The 22,768-nt window shown below is 40.0% G+C and overlaps 1 protein-coding gene across 1 annotated transcript; it reads left to right on the forward strand.

Annotated features, from left to right (window-relative positions):
* The first annotated feature begins 502 nt into the window (after positions 1-502).
* On the forward strand, positions 503-19,544 carry LOC100563353 (cytochrome P450 2J4). The gene is made up of 9 exons (XM_003224340.4): positions 503-757; positions 4,802-4,871; positions 7,039-7,188; positions 7,636-7,796; positions 9,422-9,598; positions 10,962-11,109; positions 14,036-14,223; positions 16,769-16,910; positions 19,121-19,544. The coding sequence occupies exons 1-9, from the start codon at positions 590-592 to the stop codon at positions 19,309-19,311; spliced, it is 1,395 nt and encodes a 464-aa protein (XP_003224388.2). The 5' UTR covers positions 503-589; the 3' UTR covers positions 19,312-19,544.
* Positions 19,545-22,768: the final 3,224 nt, after the last annotated feature.

Consider the following 22,768-nt stretch of genomic DNA (forward strand, 5'->3'; position numbering starts at 1 on the left):
CTCCGGCATCCAGCTGTGCTCAACTCAGCCACATTAATGGTGCATAACAGTACACTTTGAGTGCTGGAAGGATTAGTCCGGATAGTAATACAGTAGAGTCTCACTAATCCAAGCCTCACTTGTCCAAGCCTCTGGATAATCCAAGCCATTTTTGTAGTCAATGTTTCCAATATATCGTGATATTTTGGTGCTAAATTCGTAAATACAGTAATTACAACATAACATTACTGCGTATTGAACTACTTTTTCTGTCAAATTTGTTGTATAACATGAAGTTTTGGTGCTTAATTTGTAAAATCATAACCTAATTTGATGTTTAATAGGCTTTTCCTTGATCAGTCCTTATAATCCAAGATATTCGCTTATCCAAGCTTCTGCTGGCCCGTTTAGCTTGGATTAGTGAGACTCTACTGTATAAGGTTTCTTGCCAGTGCTGCTAGCACCGAGTGTGAGTACACTTGCTGCCTACTCTAACCTAAATAATGATTTCTTTAAAAGGGTGTTACCAGAAAACTGGAGGTGTGAGTGCAGACAGCTACGGCCAGAAAAGCTCACATCCAGGTGTAACAGGGAAAGAGAGACCATCAAAATGCTAGGCATGAGTCTGTTTTGGACTGCTTTCCTGGTGGGTCTTCTGCTCTTGAACTTTCTGAGACAGCTGTGGCGGCGGAGATGCTACCCCCCGGGGCCTCTTCCACTTCCTCTCATGGGAAGCATGTGGCAGATTGGGATCAGGCTATATCAAGACACCTTTAAGGTATTTATTTCCAAAAAAAATGGTTTGGTTTTTATTATTTTAAATTATTTTATCCCAGTAATAACTTCTGTATTTTACTGGACTTCTTTACATATGCCCAGGTGTCTATTTTGGCAAAAGTATTAATGGGTTTCCAAGTGTATAATATCCCATAACACAGATATGGGCAAACTTCAGCCCTCCAGGTGTTTTGGACTTCAACTCCCACAATTCCTAACAGCCGATAGGCTGTTAGGAATTGTGGGAGTTGAAGTGCAAAACACCTGGAGGGCCAAAGTTTGTTCATGCCTGCTATAACATTTCAATGGGTTTTTCAGCTTCTCTCCAGACTTATATTCATTTCTTTGGGGTATAGCTATAGTATGAATTTTGCCCAGATGTTAATTTCCTTTAGTCCAGTGTCTAACACTGAAACAATTTACAACTTCAGCTGATCATTCAGAAATACAGTTTAGGTACCCAAAGAAAAAGGGCAAAGAAATGTGGATTCACCAAATATAGGTGGTATTCAATGTGTTGCCAAAGGCTTTCATGGCTGGGATCACAGGGTTGTTGTATGTTTTCCGGGCTGTCTGGCCATGTTCCAGAAGTATTCTCTCCTGACGTTTTGCCCACATCTATGGCAGGCATCCTCAGAGGTTGTGAGGTATGGAGAAACTAAGCAGGAAGGTTTATATATATCTGTGGAAAGTCCAGGGTGTAAGAAGAACTCTTGTCAATTGGAGTGAGAATGTTGTAGTTAATCATCCAAGTCTACATAGGAACCACCAAACGCAGCATTGCCAAAACACGAGTCAAAGAACATGAAAGGCACTGCAGACTGAGTCAACCAGAGAAATCAGCCATAGCAGAGCACTTGATGAACCAACCTGGACACAGTATATTATTTGAGAACACAGAAATGCTCGACCACTCCAACAACTATCATGTCAGACGACACAGAGAAGCCATTGAAATCCACAAGCATGTGGACAACTTCAACAGAAAGGAGGAAACCATGAAAATGAACAAAATTTGGCTACCAGTATTTAAAAACTCAAAAATCAGAAGAGTAAATAAGAAGCAACACTCTGAAAACAGAGGAGTTCCAGACATGAATCAACCAGGAGCAGCTAACGACTCTGAACAAAGGATGCCCCCAGGCAGGAAGAAGCCAGGAGATGAAGCTATTCAATGCTAATTAAGGTGATTAACTACAACATTCACACTAGTATGTTCTAATTCAAATGCGAAAGATCCAAGAGTCATTAAGGCCCCTTCCACACAGCTGTATAAAGTCCACATTGAACTGGATTATATGGCAGTGTGGACTCTGATAATCCAGTTCAAAGCAAATATTGGGGATTATCTACCTTGATATTCTGGGTTATATGGATGTAGAAGGGCCCTAACTTCGCAATAATGTTAGGTCTATTGTCCTTAAAGTGCAGCTACATGCAGCTTCCCTTTTCCATCTCAGAACTGTCAGTTTCCCAAGCAGACATCATTATTTATTTATTTATTTATTTACAGTATTTATATTCTGCCCTTCTCACCCTGAAGGGGACTCAGGGCGGATCACATTGTACACATATAAGGCAAACATTCAATGCCATATAACATAGAACAGAGACAGAGACAGACATAGAGGCAATTTAAACCTTCTCCCGTTTCCAGTTTCCTGAGGGTATGCTTGATTCCGGTCACAGGGGGAGCAGCTGCTTCATCATCCACTGCGACGGCACTTCCTCATTCCAGTGGCGGCTGGATGATTTTTATGGTGTCGTAAATTAGCCTCCCCACATATATGTGGTACCTAAATTTCCTACTTGATAGATGCAACTATCTTTCGGGTTGCTTAGGTCAGCAATGAGCAGGGGCTATATTTTATTTTTAATTGTCGGGTGCTCATCCCGACACAGGCTGGCCTCAAACTCATGACCTCTTGGGCAGAGTGATTTATTGCAGCTAGCTGCTAACCAGCCTGCGCCACAGCCCGGCCCCTACATTTAAAAGCTTAGATTATACAGGTGCCACAAAGAACCCTGTGACATCTTTGTTGTGACAGGAACTAAATATATTGGATTGCTGTCAGTTTTCCGGGCTTTATGGCCATGTTTCAAAAGCATTCTCTCCGGACGTTTCACCCACATCTATGGCAGGCATCCTCAGAGGTTGTGAGGTTTGTTGGAAACTAGGCAAGTGGGGTTTATATATCTGTGGAATAATGATGTCCAGGGTGGGAGAAAGAACTCTTTTCTGTTTGAGTCAAGTCTGAACACCTCCCAACAAAGGATTCCCCCAGGCAGGAAACAGACAGGTTTTGAAGCTACAAGGCTATTCAATGCCAATCAAGCTGGCCAACTGCAACATTCACACTTGCCTCAAACAGACAAGGGTTCATTCTCCCATCCTGGATTTTCCATAGATATATAAACCCCACTTGCGTAGTTTTCATCAGACCTCACAACCTCTGATGATGTCAGATGAAACGTCAGGATAGAATATTTCTGGAACATGGCTACACAGCCCGGAAAACTCACAGCAACCCAGTGATTCTGGCCATGAAAGCCTTTGACAACACTAAATATATTGTTTTTATCACTCTAATTGATCTCACTCCTGATTCACCGAGGGGTGGAGTTCCAAGTATGTAAACATAGGTAGATAAAACAAAGAAGAAACAACACTGGTATTTCTACATGCTTTCCTTCTATCTGATGCCAAGATAATGTAAATAAATGGTGCAATATTTCCAAAATACTGCTGCATCATAAAATCAAATCTGCTCCCTCCCTTTGAGAAGCTTTGGAGACATCATGTGATATTAGTTGCCAACCTACCAACAAAGAAGAGGAAAACGTGTGGCTTGTCATTGGAAGGTGGAGCAAAGAAAATGCTACTGTTGTTGTTGTTATTGTCCGCCTCCTCCTCAACCATACTTCCCAACATTTCACATATGAACTTTGAACAAGTAATGTGTTGCCAAAGGCTTTCATGGCCGGAATCACTCAATTGCTGTGAGTTTTCCAGGCTGTCTGGCCATGTTCCAGAAGCATTCTCTCCTGATGTTTCACCCACATCTATGGCAGGCAACTTTAGAGGTTGTGAGATATATTGGAAACTAAGCAAGAAGAAGACAGGCCTTGAAGCTGGCAAGGCCATTAAATGCTAATCAAGGTGATTAATTACAACATTCACACTTGCCTCCAACAGACAAAAGTTCTTTCTCCACAGATATAGAAATCTTCCTGGCTTAGTTTCCAATATGTGTACTTCACAACCTCTGAGGATGCCTGCCATAGATGTGGGTGAAATGTCAGGAGAGAATGCTTCTGGAACACGGCCATACAGACTGGAAAACTCACAGCAAACCATTGGAACAAGTAACATCGGGAACAAACAACATTGGAGTCAAAAGTTATTAATGAGGCCAAAGCTATTGGGAAGGTCACAATTCTGCCTTCTCTCCTTTCTGTCAAAATACAAATTGAGTGGAAACTGCCTTCCACACAGCCATATAACCCTGAATATCAGGCAGAAAATCCCACATCTATCCATCATAAACAATGGGATTTGTAGTTTTGAGAGGAGTAATTAGAATTTAACAGAGGCAATGAAGTGTCTTGGTTTAAATGTTGGACTCCAACTCTAAAAACCAAGATGTTAATTCCCTCTTGACCGTGGAAACCTCCCAGATGACCCCAGGTAAGTTACACTCTTTTTCTTTCTCAGAGGGAGGCAAACGAAAAAGTAAACCTTGCCTCTGACCAAATTTTGCCAAGAAGCTCCATGATACGTTTGTCTTAAGGATTCCAGAAGTCATAAAGGACTTGAAGGTTCACAATAACAATTTAAAATGGTCAGCTTTGAGATTGTAGTGTCTCATGAAATTACAAACTCCAGGACTCTATAAGATGCAGCCATGGCACTAAACCCAGAATCAGAATGCTACAACTCTGTAGTTGAGAAAGGGTCTCATATCTGCTTCAACAAAACCATGTTGTGTGTGATAGCACACAGGTCTGAGTGTAACATTTCTCTTTAATTTTATCCCAATGGCAGTTGAAAAATCAACCAGAAAACAGTGAGCAATCTGTGACTCCTTTCCTGAAAGCTGTTACAAACGAGAAGGGTAAGTTATTGTGAAGAGAGAGATTTTTTTGCTACTCTTTTCAACAGAAACATTATAATTTTGGGGGAAAATGGAACAATCAAAATCTCTGACAGGGATGATGAAAAATTTGTTTGATTTGTATTTTAGGACAAGCTGTTTTAACTCAGGTTCAGTCTATAGTAGCTACTAAAACCAGGGCCAGTCTGAGCATTTATGCGTTTATGTTCCAGACTGGCCCAGAACTGTCCAGCTATAATGCTGCATTGGTATCCAGATGATCCAGCCTGGTTGACACCATATCAGACCCAATAGACCATCACTTTACATGTCACTGGCACCACTCCTAGTTAACCACAGAGCTCCATCTGAGCACCTGGCCATCACCTATTGCACATGTGATATCGTAATTGAGTGCCTGTGTAACCAGATAGAGGAGCTACTGACCCATTCCTTGTTAATGGTTGCATGGACATCCCATTCTGATATCATAGATGTGACCACAACAGCCACATGCTCCAATGGAGCTCCATGGTTTGGAAGGAGCAGTGGTGGAGACACAGGGATGAGTGCAGGAAAATGATGATGGTGCCGTGGCCATCTGGACAGCAAATCAAGACGAAAGACCTGATCCAGAAGTCCGGACTACCTCAAAATGTTGTACCCAAAAAAGCTCATGAGATCACAGTTTCCAGAATGCACCAGAGCAGTGGTTCTCAACCTGGGGTCCCCAGATGTTTTTGGCCTTCAATTCCCAGAAATCCTAATAGTTGGTAAACTGGTTGGGATTTCTGGGAGTTGTAGGCCAAAAACATCTGGGGATACAGGTTGAGAACCACTGCTCCAGAGTATCTTCTGTTGTTTCCTAAAGTGAGGCAAAGTAAAGGAAAAGGCCCTTTGATACTCCCCAGAGGTTGGTGAACATCACGGGCTCACCTCATCCAGCAGTGGATCCGAGGTGAGCCTATTTTTTCTTGCCTGTGTAGACACATCCGCAGATCAATTAAACTAATATGTGAAGCAGAATGCCATTATTCTCAGTTTTGTGCTTCAGTTTTCTAATATAACAATGCACACAAAATTGTGCGCATAAGCAAAAATTGTGTACAAAAATTTGTGATATTTTCATGCTTGTGAAAATGCACATGTATGCAGATTTTTAAAAAGGATCACAAATTGGTGATAACGGGGCAGAATGATGCCCTACAGCAACAAACTGGTTTATATTACAAGCTTAATACCTCACAACCTCTGAGGATGCCTTCGATAGATGTGAGTGAAACTTCAGGAGAGAATACTTCGGGAACATGGCCATACAGCCCGGAAAACATACAACAACCATATTACAAGCTTCTTGAATGTTTCTTAAAAAGTGAACATTGTGTTATGAGAAAGCCTCACATTTATCTATAAATTGTCCAAATACATTATTGAATTGGAGATTTCAGATTTTGCCACCTCTAAAATTACGGGTTACCTTGAACTTACCATCTATGCCTTTAGGTTGCAATATACTCTGCGGTGGTGATTTGACTACAGCTTGGAATAGTTACTCTTTTTGGCCACAACCAGGGAGGTCTATCCTGATTATATTTGTCTTCTTGAAGTTAATGAAAATCATGGACACTTTTTCTTATCACCACAAGATGGCAAGATTCAGTGAAACATTTTTCTCAAAACTAGTTTGTATCTTATCTGGCTTATTTTTTTTGCATTTTTAATGAAGTGTATAATATTTGGAAAAAAATACAATAAACCCTATATGTACTGAAAAGAAACCTCAGTATTAACTCAGAGGGAAAGAGTTTATTCTTCTCCTCAGCAATGTAGAGTTTTACATGCATTATGTCCATAGTTTCAAACCTTGTAGCTCACATGAATCGTGCTGAGATAGCCGACTGAAGAAAAAATTTCAAGGGCAGAAAGATCCATTCACATTCCTTAATTGTACCTTCTAAAATTCCAGTTATATTCCCTCAAAAAATAGTGTTTCTAAACTCACAGAAAATGGTCTTACTTGGTTTCAGAGATGTTTGCTGGCTCCAATATGTATAAAAGTAGGCAGCAGAAGACATGTTGGTGGAACGTAGAACAGATGTACACTTTAATGGCCTAAAAACACCTTGACTTTGATGCAAACTCTATTTCTTTCTCCCCTTTGTCTCCCTTTGATCTTTAATTCTTGCAGATCTCGTATTTTCAAATGGACACATTTGGAGGCAGCAAAGACAGATTGGGCAAGCTACTATGCAGAAGCTGCAAGTTGGGAAGAAAAACATGGAGCATCAGATTGAAGAGGAGGCCCTGCAGCTGGTGGAGATGTTTGCACGTGCCAAAGGTATGTGTCATTAGGAGACAACGATGGCATGTATCCCGCCTCACATAAATGTTTGAATGCCATCTCTGCCCACTTCCCAATAGAATTTAAGAGTATTTCTCATTGTTTTTTTTTAGTAGGATTGAGATTTGTTTTGTATATGCTACAATGCCATAGTACCCAACTGTGACAAGTAGAGTCCAGATAAACCAGACACGGGCAAACTTGGGCCCTCCAGGTGTTTTGGACTTCAACTCCTACCGGATGTTAGGAATTGTGGAATCCTCACTATTCAATTGCTATTAAGCCTCACTATTCAGCTCCTTTTAAAATGTCCCAGTTTCTTTCTCCTCCTCCCACTTTCCCCCTTTGTCTTCAGCTACAAATTGAAAACAAAGTGCAAAAGTAATTTGCATTCCATGAAGAGAAACATGTTAAAACATGTCCGTAAATCGCTTCCATTTTCAGGGCAGCCACTTGACCCTCTGTTACCCATCTCTAATTCAGTCTGCAATATGGTATGTGCAGTGGCTTTTGGGCACCGATATCCCATGGAAGACGAGAGTTTTCAGAAACTCACCAAAGACATAGAATTGGCTGTACAATCTGGGGGCAGCTTTATTTATACAGTGAGTAGTTTTTGCTTTCCTATTTACAGAACAGATCTCATCAAAGCTCATGACTAAATCCTGCCATTCAGACAGGAGACCATTCTGTGATGTGGTTGACTTTGCCCCTTTCCAGTCAGACACTGGCCTTCCAGGATGTGGCAGAGATGCTGGGGAAGACTGACAGCAATTTATTTATTTATTTACTTACTTACTACATGTATATCCTGCCTTTCTCACCCCGAAGGGGACTCAGATTGGCTGACAAATTATATGTACATAAAATATATTATATTATTAGCATAGCACATTTTTTTTCCCCGTCAGGAGTGACTTGCACCAAGTCGCTTCTGGTGTGAGAGAATTGGCCATCTGCAAGGACGTTGCTCAGGGGACGCTCTGATGTTTTGATGTTTTTACCATCCTTGTGGGAGGCTTCTCTCAGGTCCCTGCATGGAGCTGGAGCTGAGAGAGGGAGCTCATCTGCACTCTCCCTGGATTGGATTCGAACCTGGCAGCCTTCAGGTCAGCAACCCAACCTTCAAGTCACAAGGCTTTAATCCACTGCGCCATCGGGGACTCTGACAGCATAGCACAATATATATTTTTTTCGTGTCAGGAGCAACCGGAGTTGCTTCTAGAGTGAGAGAATTGGCCGTCTGCAAGAACGTTGCCCAGGGGATGCCCAGATGTTTTTTTGATGTTTTACCATCCTTGTGGGAGGCTTCTCTCATGTCCCCGCATGGAGCTGGAGCTGATAGAGGGTGCTCATCCACGCTCTCCCCGGGTGGGATTCGAACCTGACAGCCTTCAGGTCAGCAACCCAACCTTCAAGTCACAAGGCTTTTATCCCTTAGGCCACCGGAGGCTCCGACAGCATAGCATAATATTAGCATTATATATTATTATATTGTACTATACCACTATACTGTAATATTATTAGAAATATTACATGTAATATATAATATATAATTAATATTATTATATTTTATTATTATTAGTATTATATTGCATTACATTATAATATTATTATCAATATTATGTGTATACAGTGTTCTCTCAATACTTCGCTGTTCACTTTTCGCGGATTCGCTGTTTTGCGGTTTTTCAATAAACTCTAAAAGACTATTATGAATCATAAAAAAATTACAGCCTAAGGAAGGGAGGAAGGAGAAGCCAAAGGGAGAGAAAAGGTAAAACTGTCTTCCTGGCTCCCCCCTTTTTGCTCTGCAATGGTGGACTATAGCTTCCATGTTATGGTTGTTGTTGACTCCAACCTTTGATGACCCACAAACGAGAGACCTTTGACTTTGAGAGTCCTGTGGTTTCCTTAATTGAGTCTATCCTCCTGCCTTCTCCTTTGCCAAGCATCGGTGCCTTCTCTTCATGAGTCACAGCATTTCATGAAACATCCAAAGTACAACAAGCTCAGTTTAGTAGTCTTAATTTCTAGTGAGAGTTCAAGCTTGATTTGCTTTCAGTACTATTCATTTGTCTTTTTTTTTTTTAAACTAGTCAACAGTATCTGTAGACAAGATAAATCCCTTCCTGTGAGCTTCCTTCCTTGTCCAGCTTCCACATCTTTACATAGACATTGGAATTAATGTGGCCAGGATGATTCTGACTTTGATATCTCTTGACTTTAGCTTTATAGCTTGCTCCCATGGTTTATGAGATGTCTCCCAGGACCACAGAAGAAGGCCTTTTCATCCAGGAAATCTGTGCTTTCTTTTGTAAAAAAGGAAATAAAGAAACATAAGAAGCGTAAACCACTACATGAACCACAGGATTTTGTTGATTTCTATCTGGTTCAAATAGAGAAAGTAAGTATCAATTCCATGAGTAAAATCACGGTAAAATGACATTCAAATGCCGAAGAGCAACATCTCAGGAATCCTCCCACAAAAGGGTTTTCTGATGCTTTGGAAAGTTTTGCATTACAGTACTTCCTATTAGTTAATGCCAACCACAAAAATGGATTATAATCCTCAGCCTCAGAGTTTAACTCGGTTTTATTATTGTATTTTTTAATTGCAGTCTTTTAAGCGTGTAAATCACAAAGAGGCTTGGGGAAAGGTAGGATATAAATAATGATGATGATCAGGTTGCTGTGAGTTTTCTGGGCTGTATGGCCATGTTCCAGAAGCATTTTCTCCTGACGTTTCACCCACATCTATGGCAGGCATCCTGAGAGGTTGTGAGGTCTGTTGGATACCAGGCAAGTGGGGTTTATATATCTGTGGAATAATGTCCAGGGTGGGAGAAAGAACTCTTATCTGTTTGAGACAAGTGTGAATGTTGCAATTGATCACCTTGATTAGCATTGAAGGGCCTTGCAGCTTCAAAGACTGGCTGCTTCCTGCCTGGGGAAATCTTTTGTTGGGAGCTGGCTTCTGATTGTTTCCTGTCTGGAATTCCCCTGTTTTCTGAGTGTTGTTCTTTATTCACTGTCCTGATTTTAGAGGTTTTTAATACAGGTAGGCAGATTTTGTTCATTTTCATGGTTTCCTCCTTTCTGTTGAAATTGTCCACATGTTTGTGGATTTCAATGGTTTCTCTGTGTAGTCTGACGTGGTGATTGTGAGAGTGGTCCAGCATTTCTGGATTCTCAGATAATATGCTGTTTCCAGGTTGGTTCACCAAGTGCTCTTCTGTGGCTGACTTCTCTGGTTGAATTGGTTTAAAGTGCCTTTCATGTTCTTTGATTCGTGATAATGATCCTTTATACTGAATTACTAAGCCTTAATTTCAATTCCGCATTCAAACATGTATCGAGATAGTGAAGAACACGTATTCACCCTGTTCATTACAATATCAAATTAGGGTTACAACCTCATGACTGTTTACTATTCGCATTTTATGATCAGGATACCATTGTAGCAATCATAAATACCCTTAAATCCATATTCAAATCCAAGTAGCTATACCTGGGGATAGAGTTGTGTATTGTTGGTAAGCAGGATGCGCAAGAATGACACATCCAGTCCCTTTCCACAAGTAAATCAGTGGTGACTTGGCTATTTGAGACAGGACCACACAAAATGTTGTCCTTCAGTACAGCTTTTTTGATGTTTAGGTAGGTTTTGAAGCTCAAATTAGGAGACAAATTAGAGCTATGGCATCATTGCTATGATGCAGAATCTTGGCCTGAATTTATTTGTGATATTGTTGTCTTTCTATTCCTAGAAACAGTCCAAAGATAATGACGGCTCTACATATGATGAAGAGAAACTGGCTGCGTGTATTCTTGACCTCTTCATCACAGGCACAGAGACAACGGCGACTTCTCTGCAATGGGGACTTGTCCTCATGGCAATTCATCCAAACATCCAAGGTAAGGAACATCTGTGCAATGAAAGGAAAGACCGGTACTGATTCTAATAGAAAACAACAATTGTTTCAGTAGTTGAGTGGAATTCCTTAATGTATTCATTAATATATATAAGGCATGGGCAAACTTCAGATTCCAGGTGTTTTGGACTTCAATTTAAGCAACTGAGGAGGGAAAGGAAGAGGCCTGAGGCCGTTAGGAATTTTGGGAGTTGAAGTCCAAAACACCTGGACTGATATATAGGCATAGCTCATGAAATCCTGAAGTGAGGAAATAAAATAACACTCATATTAGAAATACTAAGTGTTGTCTTAAATATATGATTTAAAAGAACGCATTAATAACTGACATTTCAGAAAGACTATTTTAAATGGAATTAATTTGGAATTATTATTTATTTATCCATTTATTTACTAGATTTATATCCCACTCTTCTCATCCCGAAGGGGAGTCAGAACGGCTTACAAATCAAATGTACATACAATATATTATTAGCGTAACACAATATAAGCATTAAATTACTATATTGTATTATATCATTATACGGTAATATTAAGGAGCAACGGTAGCGAAGTGTGTTAAAGCACTGAGCTGCTGAACTTGTAGACTGAAAGGGAGCGGAGTGAGCACCCGCTGTCAGCTCCAGCTTTTGTCAACCTAGCAGTTCGAAAACATGCCAATGTGAGTAGATCAATAGGTACCGCTCCGGCGGAAAGGTAATGGCGCTCCATGCAGTCATGCCGGCCACATGACCTTGGAGGTGTCTACGGACAACGCTGGCTCTTCGGCTTAGAAATGGAGATGAGCACCAGCCCCCAGAGTCAGACATGACTGGACTTAACATCAGGGGAAACCTTTACCTTTACCTATGGTAATATTATTAGTATTACATTTAATATATAATATATAATTAATATTATTATATCATATTATTATTAGTATAATATTGTATTACATTATAATATTATCAATATTATAAGTATATACAATATATTATATATTTATAAATATATTTATAATTACTTGATATATGTTGTGGAAGTGATAATACGCTTCCATAATGTAACTTCAAAACAAAGCATGGAAATAGGTGGTTATAAGTCCATTTGTTCTCCTGCTTTTATTTATTGGAAAAAAATTAAGAGGATTAATATTTATATCCCATCTTGTTATTGGTTTGGGACTTAATCATAAGTCTAGAAATGTTAGTTAAAAAATCAATCCAAATAACACTTGGGGGAATGTGCATCCTCCTCGATTTCAGAAGTGATTCAAGGAGGGCTCCACTATTGTAGCTCAGCCAGAGGCTGAAGATGAGAGGTTGTGAGGACTGACAAGTTTTCCAGTGAGGGAAATGAGGGCATTTTAGATCAGGATTCTGCTTGGGAGAATGGATTTGTGCCTAGTGAAAGTGAAACAGCTGCAGAGCAGACAGGAAGATGCTATGGCATCTGGTGATAGGGAGGACCTTTCCCCTAGTCGTTTCTTAGCAATGCCAGATAAGGAGCTGGAAGGGAGAGATCTTTCCCCTGGGAACACACCTGAAGTTAGCAAAAGTTGGAAACTCAGTCTCTGGGAGGAGGGAGCCAGATTATGGAGGTCACCAAGAATTTGTGAGAAACAACAGAGTGAAAAATCCAAACAACAGTGTGAGAAATCCTTGAAACAACAGAGCAGATGTCAAAGGCTTTGTGGGGTCCTTGACTTAAGGGATTTTTTTTACTTGAGGGCCAGATCAGGCAATGCTGCATTACTATGTGGATCTTGGGTTTGTTCCACACCTATGTCTAAGATCTTTGGGAAAGTCTAATACTCATGTTCATGGATTCATGTTTTAAAAGAAGCTCCTATATTCCTGGTTATGGATGTATCTCTATGTTTTGATTCCTGGTTTTTTGCTATACCTTGCCATTTTTGAACAGAACTTTGCTGCATTGCCTTATGCATGCCTTTTTCCTATTGCTGTTTGGACATATCTTCTTCTTATTATTATAATATTATTATTATTTATTCATTTCTATCCCGCTTTTCTCCTGTGGGTGAGATTCAAAGTGGCGTACAACATATAAAAATCATACAAACACATTGGACAGCAATACATAATAAATTAAAACATCGTATCCCGATTAAAACCCAATTAATATATTAAATAAAACAATTTTAAAATTTACAACAAGAATCATATTAAAGATATCCATAACCTCCAGCCACTGATGTTATTTGTCAAGTATTATAAAAATAAATTTTATCAGACTGGCAGTGCCCATTTCATTCATCTGGGAAGGCCTGGCTTCACAGAAAGGTTTTAATTTGCAAACAAAAATTACCTTTTGCCTTTTGGCCTTTTTATATTTGCTTTTCTGAATAAACTGTTTAGTTAGTATTATTGGACTTCTCTGTGTTATTGGATACAAAGGTGAATCCAGGCTAGAGTGCAACATTCATTCTTTCTGTATTACTATTACTATTATTATTACTATTATTATTATTAGTGCCTCACTTTATCTCTCCAAGGAGGACTCAAAGCGGCTTGAATAAAAGCATTAGTATGCAATTTAAAATATACAGATATGCGAATATTAAAACAGAAATAAACAGAAACAGCAGTAAAAAAATTCACAGTTAAAATCCATCAAAACATTCAAAGTTAAAAACCACAGCACCCCTGTAGACAACCATTGAGACTAGTCATGCAAGAATCCCAAGTGAGCCTTGGAAGCAAAAAGAACTGAGATAAGAGTGGATGCTGCATCTCATTCATGAAACTTATTCATGATTTGCAAATGTTGAATGAGCGAGTTGTCCGAAAGTGAGGTGTCAAAAGTGGGACAGCTTGTAATTCAATATGGAATGCACCCTGATTTCTCCGAGATAAACACATTGTTCAAAATAAAGTTTGTTTCGTCCTCCATCTCTCCATTTTCTGCAGATAAAGTCTACAAGGAAATGGAAGGTGTTTTGGGTTCCTCTCAATCAATCTCCTATCAAGACTGGAAGAAACTACCCTATACTTGTGCAGTTATTCATGAGATCCAGCGCACCAAATATGCCTTCCTATTCAGAATAATCAGGCAATTTGCAAAGGATGTGAACATCTTTGGTTTTCTCATGCCAAAGGTACAGAACAGTTAAGGGGAACTTTGAGCTGTCTTTCCTAAACCTTACTATTGATCTGAATCCGCACTTTGTGAACACAATATTTCAGATTTCAGTTCAGAAGTTGTTTTCCCCTTCCCGTTATTTTCATTATGACAGTTGGCAAACAAAGCTAGTTCTGGATTCATGTGGTCTCCAAAGGCAATGGCTTGAAAGTTTCATCTGAGAGGACATTGCAGAATACTCAGCTTCCTTGATCAGGGAAAGAGCAGACAAGGCTTAGTTTGTGTGTGGAAAATATGTTGAGGAATTGCATGGTGCACCCACTTGCTTTGAGATGGTGGAGTGCGCAATTCTGCCATACAGAATCCAGAGTTACCTTATGGTTAACCAAACCTTAAGAAAAAGTTGTGTTATCAGCATTTAAGATAACTTTAAATCTTTTTATTTCAGAGAAAGTATCTTCAGAAATACATGCCACAGCAACCAAGACTCATTTCATATTTGCGATAGATATACTACAATGTTTCCACTTCAACTGCCATGACTACAACCTGCAGGAAGATGGGCTTTGTAGTTTTGGTGAGGCATCTAGCAATGGAATCATCATAGTATAATTGTGTAGTGTCCAAGGGTCCTTGGTTGCTGAAGCATGTCGAGAGGGCACTTTTTCTTCCTAAAAAAACAAGCATACAAACAGCACCAGACTGTATTAAGCCCAGACTGTTGTCCTATATTGGACCTTTTAATGCCTTGGATGATTGTTTAATATTTTAATTATGTCTATTTTAAATCATGACTTGTTTAATTTGTTTTTAAATGCATTCTTTGATGTCTCAACTGTGGATTTTATGATATTATATGATTGTATTGGGCTTGCCCCCGTGTGAGCCACTCCGAGTCCCTGTTGGGTTGATGGAGGCGGCATACAAAAATAAAATTATTATTATTATTATTATTATTATTATTATTATTATTATTATTATTATTTTATTATGACACAGCAAACAAGATAGATATGCTGGGTTTCATATCACAAAATCAGAAGTCAAACACTTCACAAGTGTCTAGGACTGTGTGATGTATTTTCGGATGATGCGCGCAGATCCCAGCAGGGTGGCCTTTATTATTATTATTATTATTATTATTATTATTATTATTATTATTATTATTTGAAAGCTTCTAGTAATTTAGTGCAAAATCGGTAGGATCTTGAGATCAATTTCCATAAAAGTAAACTTGAAGTTCCACCAATGTGTCAACTCTTTCCCCAATTTCGCATCTTCAACCTAAGTTAAGGGAGAAGGAAGAGTGTTGACCTTTCCTGAGTAACTGGAATCTACTGCTCTCTTCTTAGTCTTTGAATATTTCAAGTAGAAGCAAAATTATTTGAAATATTGCAAAATCCCAATAATCCAGATTCTGCTCCTCCAGTGCCTAATTGTTTGCATGGATGAGCCCTTAGAAAAAACACTCATCTCTATATTTCATACAACAGCATGAGTATCTCATGCAGGTTGTCAGCTGTCAGTCAGTGGTAGGATGTTGAACTGTGTATGCAGAGCTATGCAAACATGGAGGATCTTGGCCTCTCTTTGCTTCATTTTACAAATAGTCAACTTCAGTGGCCAAAATGAGATATACAGTGTTCCCTCACTACTTCGCGGTTCACTTTTTGCGGATTCGCTGTTTCATGGTTTTTCAATAAACTCTAAAATAATATTATAAATAATAAAAAATTACAATTTACAGCCTAAGGAAGGGAGGAAGGAGAAGCCAAAAGGAGAGAAAAGGGGCCCAAGCGGCAACAGGAGGAGGAGGAGGAGATTTATCAATACACAATTGGTTGATAATGCCTTAAAATAGTGTATAACTACTAAAATAATGTCTAAATATATAGCGTCCCTATTTTGCGGGTTTTAACTTATTGTGGGTGCTCCTGGAACCTAACCCCCATGATAAGTGAGGGAACACTGTACAGTTAAAATAGTTAATAGTTTGTTTTTCATTTATTCTAGTTTAAAATGAGATTTTGATATAGCAAAACTAGAAAAAGTTCTTTTAAAGCTTTATTGCAAACAGTCTGGATGCAATGTAGTTTGAACTGTAGTTTAGGTTATTTCTCTTAATCATCAATGACATGCAGCTTGTGAAATGACTACTATTATGATAGTAAGCCCCCAGTGGCTCAGTGGATTAAACCGCTGAGCTGCTGAACTTACTGACTGAAAGATCAGCGGTCCGAATCTGGGGAGTGGGGTGAGCTCCCGCTGTTAGCCCCAGCTTCTGTCAACCTAGCAGTTTGAAAACATCCAAATGTGAGCAGATCAATAGGTACCGCTCCTTTGGGAAGGTAACGGCGCTCCATGCAGTCATACCAGCCACATGACCTTGGAGGTGTCTACGGATAATGCCGGTTCTTCAGCTTAGAAATTGAGATGAGCATCACCCTCCAGAGTCAGACACAACTAGACTTAATGTCAGGAGAAAATGTTTACCTTTACTATAATAGTAAAGTTACGATTGGGAGTGCATGCATTCTGACTCCTTGTTTTTTGATCTTCAGGGGACATTTATTAACCCAAATCTGAACTCTGTTCTTCTTGATCACAAGCAATGGGAAACACCTGAAAAATTTAACCCAAATCATTTTTTGAACAAGAGTGGAAAATTTGTAGCCAAAGATGAATTTCTGCTGTTTGGATCAGGTAAAGTTGGACAAAATATCTCACTGTAAGTTCTGGGTTGTTTCAATGAGATGGAGCTTCGTTGCAGAGAGGAGTAGGTAGAATCTGACCCTGGGACACAGACAGATCCCAATGCTATTTTTGATCGCAAGGTCTTTTCTTGCTCACTGCCCTTAGAAGAGTGGTATGTTCCTCTTCTGGAATTGCCTCTGTTGAAAGACCTGTAGGATTTTGCATTTGTAAACCTGTTTTCAAAAAAATACATTCTGTCTACTTTTGCTTTTTTTTTCTTTTAGAAATGTTATGGAGAGTCTGTGGAAGGTCCTGGGGTGAAAAAAGTGGCCCCTGGATCCTGACTCTTAATACTCCAAGAAATTTGGGAGACATATTTTAAATATTTTGTCTAGAATCATAGAATCGTAGAATTGTAGAGTTGGAAAAGACCTCACGGGCCATCCAGTCCAACCCCCTGCCAAGAAGCAGGAAAATCTCATTCAAAGCACCCCCGACAGATGGCCATCCAGCCTCTGCTTAAAAGCCTCCAAAGAAGGAGCCTCCACCACACTCCGGAGCAGAGAGTTCCACTGCCAAACAGCTCTCACAGTGAGGAAGTTCTTCCTGATGTTCAGGTGGAATCTCCTTTCCTGTAGTTTGAAGCCATTGTTCCGTGTCCTAGTCTGCAGGGCAGCAGAAAACAATCTTGCTCCCTCCTCCCTATGACTTCCCTTCACGTATTTGTACATGGCTATCATGTCTCCTCTCAGCCTTCCCTTCTGCAGGCTAAACATGCCCAGTTCTTAAGCCTCTCCTCATAGGGCTTGTTCTCCAGACCTTTGATCATTTTAGTCGCCCTCCTCTGGACGCTTTCCAGCTTGTCAACATCTCCCTTCAACTGCGGTGCCCAGAATTGGACACAGTATTCCAGGTGTGGTCTGACCAAGGCAGAATAGAGGGGGAGCATGACTTCCCTGGATCTAGACGCTATTCCCCTATTGATGCAGGCCAGAATCCCATTGGCTTTTTTTGCTGCCGCATCACATTGTAGGCTCATGTTTAACTTGTTGTCCACGAGGACTCCAAGGTCTTTTTCACACGTACTCCACACATGTCGAGCCAGGCTTCCCCCATTCTGTAGCTTTACATTCCATTTTTTTCTGCTGAAGTGAAGTATCTTGGGCAGAAAAAATGAAATGCAAGGGTACAGAATGGGGGACGCCTGGCTCATCTATGCAGCAAACCATTCAGTATGGGCCTCACTGAATGGTCAGTGGCGATAAGGAGGCATCACAGAAATGTCTGACCATGTGCTTTTAAGAATCTACAATTTGCCCTTAAGGAGAATGAGAGTAGGTGAAGTAGCCTATTCCTCCCTCTGCAATGACCAAAAAAGAGAGAGAGAGATGCAGATGTGCACTGCAGCCAAGATCCTTGTTCATCTAAGCCAGTGGTTCTCAACCTGGGGTCCCCAAGTGTTTTGGCCTTCAACTCCCAGAAAACCTAACAGCTGGTAAACTGGCTGGGATTTCTGAGAGTTGTAGGCCAAAACACCTGGGGTCCCACAGGATGAGAACCACTCATCTAAGCGTAACTATAACAATTGAGTTTATTTATTTATTTATTTACAGTATTTATATTCCGCCCTTCTCACCCCGAAGGGGACTTAGGGTGGATCACATTACACATATAAGGCAAACATTTAATGCCTTAACATAGAACAAAGACAGAGACAAACGCAGGCTCTGAGCTGGCCTCAAACTCATGACCTCTTGGTCAGAGTGATTTGTTGCAGCTGGCTGCAGCTGGCTGCTCACCAGCCTGCGCCAGAGCCCGAGTTCCATGATTCAAAGATTTAAGGATGATGTAGCTTTAAGGAACTGATTTTCACCAGTTTCTACTGAGCCACAAGAGAGTAAAGAAGGCAGGCAGGCAGGCTTCTTCAGCAAAGGTTTGCAGGGAAATGGCCGTAGGGTGCATTTAGAACCGACCACAATTGCATCTTTCAACATGTCCCATGACTGAGAGAGCATGACAAAAATAATTTCTAATGCCCTGATCTGCAAGCTGCCTAGTTCAAAAGATAAGCTTTTGGGCGTCATGAACATGGAGAATGATCTCATAGCTATTGAACAGATGCCTATGACATCAACAGGAACTTTGGTGGAGGCCTAAATGAATGTCCTGAATGGCATGGTCATTATATATCTGCTTTCTTTCCCTCTCTCCTTACACAGGCGATTCCATGTATTTAGAGGAAGAGCTGGCGCGGATTGAGCTCTTCTCCTTCTTCACCGCTCTGTTGAGGACATTCCGTTTCCAGCTGCCAGAAGAAGCAAAGATACTCAACACACAACCTCGAATAGGACTGACAACCTACCCTCATTTTCATCAACTCTGTGCCATTCCTCACCATAGGACAGCATAAATTATAACCATATTGGGAGCTGGAATGGAAAAGAAATGTACAAATATAGCCAATGTGTCGTCTAAAGGATCATTGACAATAGTGTACATGTATCTTTTAGTTTCACAACACTGAGAGCAACCCTACATTTTTCATTTTTTGAAAAATTGTATCACCCCCACAGACTTTCATTTCCTACGAGTAAAGAAATGTAATAAAGTAATTTAATAAATTAAGTTCTTGTTCGGATTGGGCAGTGGTTTGGATAGATTATTTGTACTGTCTTCTGTCACTATGAACTTATCAAAATTATTTCCAGATTAGCACAAAGATGGCCATATCCAAATACAGTAGAGTCTCACTTATCCAACACTCACTTATCCAACGTTCTGGATTATCCAATGCATTTTTGTAGTCAATGTTTTCAAAACATCGTGATATTTTGGTGCTAAATTAGTAAATACAGTAATTACTACATAGCATTACTGCGTATTGAACTACCTTTTCTGTCAAATTTGTTGTATAACATGATGTTTTGTTGTTTAATTTGTAAAATCATAACCTAATTTGATGTTTAATAGGCTTTTCCTTAATCCCTCCTTATTATCCAACATATTCACTTATCCAACGTTCTGCCGGCCCGTTTATGTTGGATAAGTGAGACTCTACTGTATATGAAAATGTATGTCCCCTTTTGCCTGGTGTCTGTTGCATGTACATGCAGATCATGTGTAATTAAGACTGGAATTTTATTTAATTTCAATGTATGATTTTCAGCAATGTTTCTTAGCTTGACCAGCTATTGGGAAGAATAAAGTAGGGAGAAGGCAAGCCATGTTTGCTGCCTTGAGCTTTTTCAAGGAAAGGCAAGATAGAAATATTATTTTATTTATTTCCAATATTTATATCCCGCCCTTCTAACCCACCCTTCTACACATAAATGATAAGGATCCTTACCTTCCAGAATTCTATGACTAGACAAAAATGCAATTGAGATACTCATTGAAATAGTACATTAGAGGAGAACAGAAGTGAGATGGTAAGGGAGCAAGAAAAAAGAGAAGGGTTTTTCGTATGATGGAAATACGAGGGTTGAATGAAAAGTAATGCCTCCACCTTCGTTACTTGGGTTTGGATGGGAATATTTTAATAAATCAAACGCAGAAATAATCCTTAGAATGTGCTCTTTAACTACCAGTGTTCATTTCGCCACATAATCACCAGACAATTGGATACATTTCTGCCAACGATGAACAAGTTTTCTGAAGCCGTCCCGGAAGAAGTTGACACTCTGTTTCCGCAACCAACGTCTCACAGGACCCGTTGTGCACAGATCTTCCGATAGCCAAGCAAAGCAATAATGTGACCCACACATTCTTGTAAAATGCCGATTATGCTTGAAATTTGATTGTCCTGAATCAATCTGTCAACTTTTGCTTGTGAAATTTGGTGGTTGCTTTCACAGGACGTCCAACTCTTTGTTTGTTATGCAAGTCAGATGTTCCCACCTCAACATCTTCAAACTTACTCGCCCAATGATCACATCAACACAATCACCATAAACAGCTTGAATCTCCTTTGAGGTGACACCTTCTGCTGTCAAGAATTCAATGACTGCACTTGCTTAAGTTGCATTGACCAACCATCTGTGCAGGGTTTCATACTTCGCACTTTAACAACACAACCGTTCAATGATAAGGCTTCCTGCTCAATGGAACTGTAGAGGAGAGTCTACTGAACAAGCCCGTACCTGCCGCATACCCGGACTGCCATCTGTTGAGGAGTTACGAAGGTGGAGGCATTACTTTTCATTCAACCCTCGTAAAAAGAAATAATTCACTTGGAACTTTGCTAATTTTGATTCAGATTCATGTTGTTGCTTGATTATTTAGAAAAACATACCTCTATTGTTGTCTCTTCATTATATCTCATTTTAAAATTCATTTTCCACATGCTTCCAATGAGAGAAAGGGCAATAGGCCCAGGGGGATAATGTCTATGTGACCACTGCTGTTTCAGAAAGTAAATAAGCAGAAGAACCACAAGCAGAACAATTAAAAATATCATGATTGCAGCCATTCTCCTGCCTCTTTGGCTTTGTTTATATCATGAGTCATCACAATATCCAGCCAATTGTGGTCAAGTTGAAAAGATGTTGGCTCAATGCTCTTTCCTCAGTGATGATGCCACATTTCCCTCTCCCTTTCCTACTAACACCCATATGTATGTCAATGTAGATGTATATATATACACACACAAATATTCCAGGTATACAAAAGCCAGGCAATCATATTCTGAAGTCCTTTTCAAGTAGACATTAAATGTTGCCCTTTGGACTGCTGCCATAATAACACAGCAGTTTTGCAACCGGTTTAATTGTGATACGTTGTGTGCTGCCCAAACAAATGAGTAGAAAGGCCGTCTGAGACTATATAGGATCAATTCTGTGCCATGTATGTTCAGAAGAAGAAAAAATGAATCAGAAAAACAAAATAAATCACACTAAATGGACAGTGGGACTTCTCATGGACAGTACCTGTACATGAGACATCCCATGTTTAATGAAAAGTTTTTTTTAATTGTAGAAGAAAGACAAACCAGCCTTCTTGTTAAAGGAGCATCTAATATCCTTATCACACAATGCCAGTTTGCCTCCTCCCTGAAATTAAGTAGAGGTGTGAATGTTCTCTCTATGTGTTTGCTCTCAAAGTGCTGGTTTTGACCTACAAAGCCTTGTATGGCTCTGGTCCAAGTTATCTGATGGACCTTATCTCTTTCTATGAACCTGATAGACATTGATGATCAACTGGGAAGAGCCTTCCTTCTGATCCCTTCCACACTGCCATATAAAATCCAGATTGTCTGCTTTGATCTGGATTCTATGGCAGTGTAGAAGAGGCCTTTGTCCCACCACTTGGTCAAGTGATTTGTTGGAAACAAGGAAGAAGTCTTTTTGATGGCTACTTCCAGACTTTGGAACACCCTCCCCAAATAGAGAGACCGGGAAGGCGATTGGCTACATCCCTGCTTGCCTTCCACAGGCAAATAAAGTAAGTAAGTAAATATGTAAGTAGGTAAAGGTAAAGGTTTTCCCCTGACGTTAAGTCCAGTTGTGTCTGACTCTGGGAGTTGGTGCTCATCTCCATTTCTAAGCTGAAGAGCAGGTGTGGTCCATAGACACTTCTAAGGTCATGAGACCAGCTTGACTGCATGGAACACCATTACCTTCCTACTGGAGCAGTACCTATTGATATACTCACATTTTCATGTTTTCGAATTGCTAGGTTGGCAGAAGCTGGGGCTAACAGCAGGAACTCACCCCACTCCCTGGATTCGAACTGCCGACCTTTCAATCAGCAAGTTCAGCAGCTCAACGGTTTAACCCACTGTGCCATCGAGGGCTCTAGATAAGTAAGTTAATAATAATAATAATAATAATAATAATAAATTAAAAATCATTTACCGTATATACTCGAGT

The sequence above is a fragment of the Anolis carolinensis genome, chromosome 3, assembly GCF_035594765.1.
Source record: "Anolis carolinensis isolate JA03-04 chromosome 3, rAnoCar3.1.pri, whole genome shotgun sequence".
Lineage (NCBI taxonomy): Eukaryota > Metazoa > Chordata > Lepidosauria > Squamata > Dactyloidae > Anolis > Anolis carolinensis.

What these genes read in the sequence shown, in the direction of transcription:
- LOC100563353 (XM_003224340.4), top strand. Translation starts at nt 590, where the DNA reads ATGCTAGGCATGAGTCTGTTTTGGACTGCTTTCCTGGTGGGTCTTCTG. An exon ending in TATATCAAGACACCTTTAAG is followed by an intron (nt 758 to 4,801) that starts GTATTTATTTCC and finishes TCCCAATGGCAG; the next exon opens with TTGAAAAATCAACCAGAAAA. An exon ending in GATGTTTGCACGTGCCAAAG is followed by an intron (nt 7,189 to 7,635) that starts GTATGTGTCATT and finishes TTCCATTTTCAG; the next exon opens with GGCAGCCACTTGACCCTCTG.